Raw genomic sequence first — 1,389 nt, 5'->3', positions numbered from 1 at the left:
ACTTACAAAAGCTTATCATTATCAGTATAAACTTTATCTTAAAGCTAGATATCAGCTCACTACGTTGAGCTCATAGTTATTAAAACACAACTCTATGACTACATAGTGACAGTGCTCTTAATATATTGACATTTTCCAAAGACTGTTTTACGGTCTCCAAAACAACCACGCAAAGAGAGACAAGAGAAGTGTCCTTCTGTTATTTTATGGGGAAAAGCGTTCTCTGGATCCAGGCTTCAGATGACCAGACTTATACCAGAGCAGCTCCACAAACGTCTGCTTCAGCTTACTGTTTCCCAGAATGAGAACAAACGAGTGGCAGGCAGGATAAAACATTGCACTTACTTCTGAAATCATCTTAGTCAACACAGTTCCTGATAGGAAATAATGGGACGATGTGAGTAAATAGGCAAGAAAGTAAAGCAGGAGGAGAAAGAGGAAGGAGAGGACCATTTTGATGGCCCTCTTGTGGGCCTCGGTGCTTGGATCGCTGGGGCTGGTTCTGTTCTGCTGCATCTGCCGCGTGTGCCTCCCCAGGGAGAGGATGAGCAGGATGTAGGAGGCCAAACACACAATTAGGGGAAGGAGGTTCCACAGTGTCCCAAGAACATGGATCACCTCATATTCATTCTTTAGCTCTCTAAAGTGCTCAGTCACATTCCCTGAGTCATCAGCTCCACAGAGAACATAATACATCTTAAACTGAGGAATCAGAGACATGGCATTACCACACGATAAGAGCAGCCCACACAACAGCATCCATACGACCACCCTGGCAACTTTCCACTTGAGCCAGAGGAATGTGGGGTGGGAGAAATTGGCGATTTTCAGGCAGTAGAAGATACCGAGACAGGTGGCAAGCCAAATGCTCAGATGGTTTGTAAATGTCCAGAAAATATCAGCAAGTTGTATGAATACTACATTATTTAATATTTTAGAAAAGAATATCATTGTTACAAAATCAGAAAAAAGAATACACAGCTGAACAATCCGGGAGAGAGCCAGGTTAGTGATGATGAAGTCACACAAAGAGATTCTCTTGCTCTTGACCCAGCTGCTGCCATTGACCAGCACAATGAAGCCATTCCCCAGCATTCCCAGAAGGAACAGAGTGACAGAAAGAAACAGAACCACCCACTTGGCGAGTCCTGACATTCCAGCTAGTAGGCAGACCTGATCTTTGTTCCTTCTGCTGCTGTACAAGCTCCTTGCTGATTTGAAATTTCTCCCTGTGAACCTGTTGCCTCTACCTGCTGCTTCACTGAACCTGTCTCTTTTCTTTTCCCAGTTTAGGCTGCTGTAGAGCATAGTTTATGGAACCTCTCTGGCTCTTTCGGGTTAGTCTGTCCTCTTCACAGATGACATGGATCTGTGATCTAAACTCAGCTG

General features: G+C 44.3%; 1 protein-coding gene across 1 annotated transcript; it reads right to left on the bottom strand.

The window, feature by feature from the left end:
• Positions 1–204: 204 nt before the first annotated feature.
• On the bottom strand, positions 205–1,155 carry TAS2R3 (taste 2 receptor member 3). The gene has a single exon (XM_070425067.1). The coding sequence runs from the start codon at positions 1,153–1,155 to the stop codon at positions 205–207; it is 951 nt and encodes a 316-aa protein (XP_070281168.1).
• Positions 1,156–1,389: the final 234 nt, after the last annotated feature.

The sequence above is a fragment of the Myotis yumanensis genome, unplaced genomic scaffold, assembly GCF_028538775.1.
Source record: "Myotis yumanensis isolate MYYU_CA2020_CCGP unplaced genomic scaffold, mMyoYum1.0.hap1 SCAF_9, whole genome shotgun sequence".
Lineage (NCBI taxonomy): Eukaryota > Metazoa > Chordata > Mammalia > Chiroptera > Vespertilionidae > Myotis > Myotis yumanensis.
The sequence above is the reverse complement of the archived record's forward strand: the minus strand, read 5'-3'. Positions and strand labels throughout refer to the sequence as shown.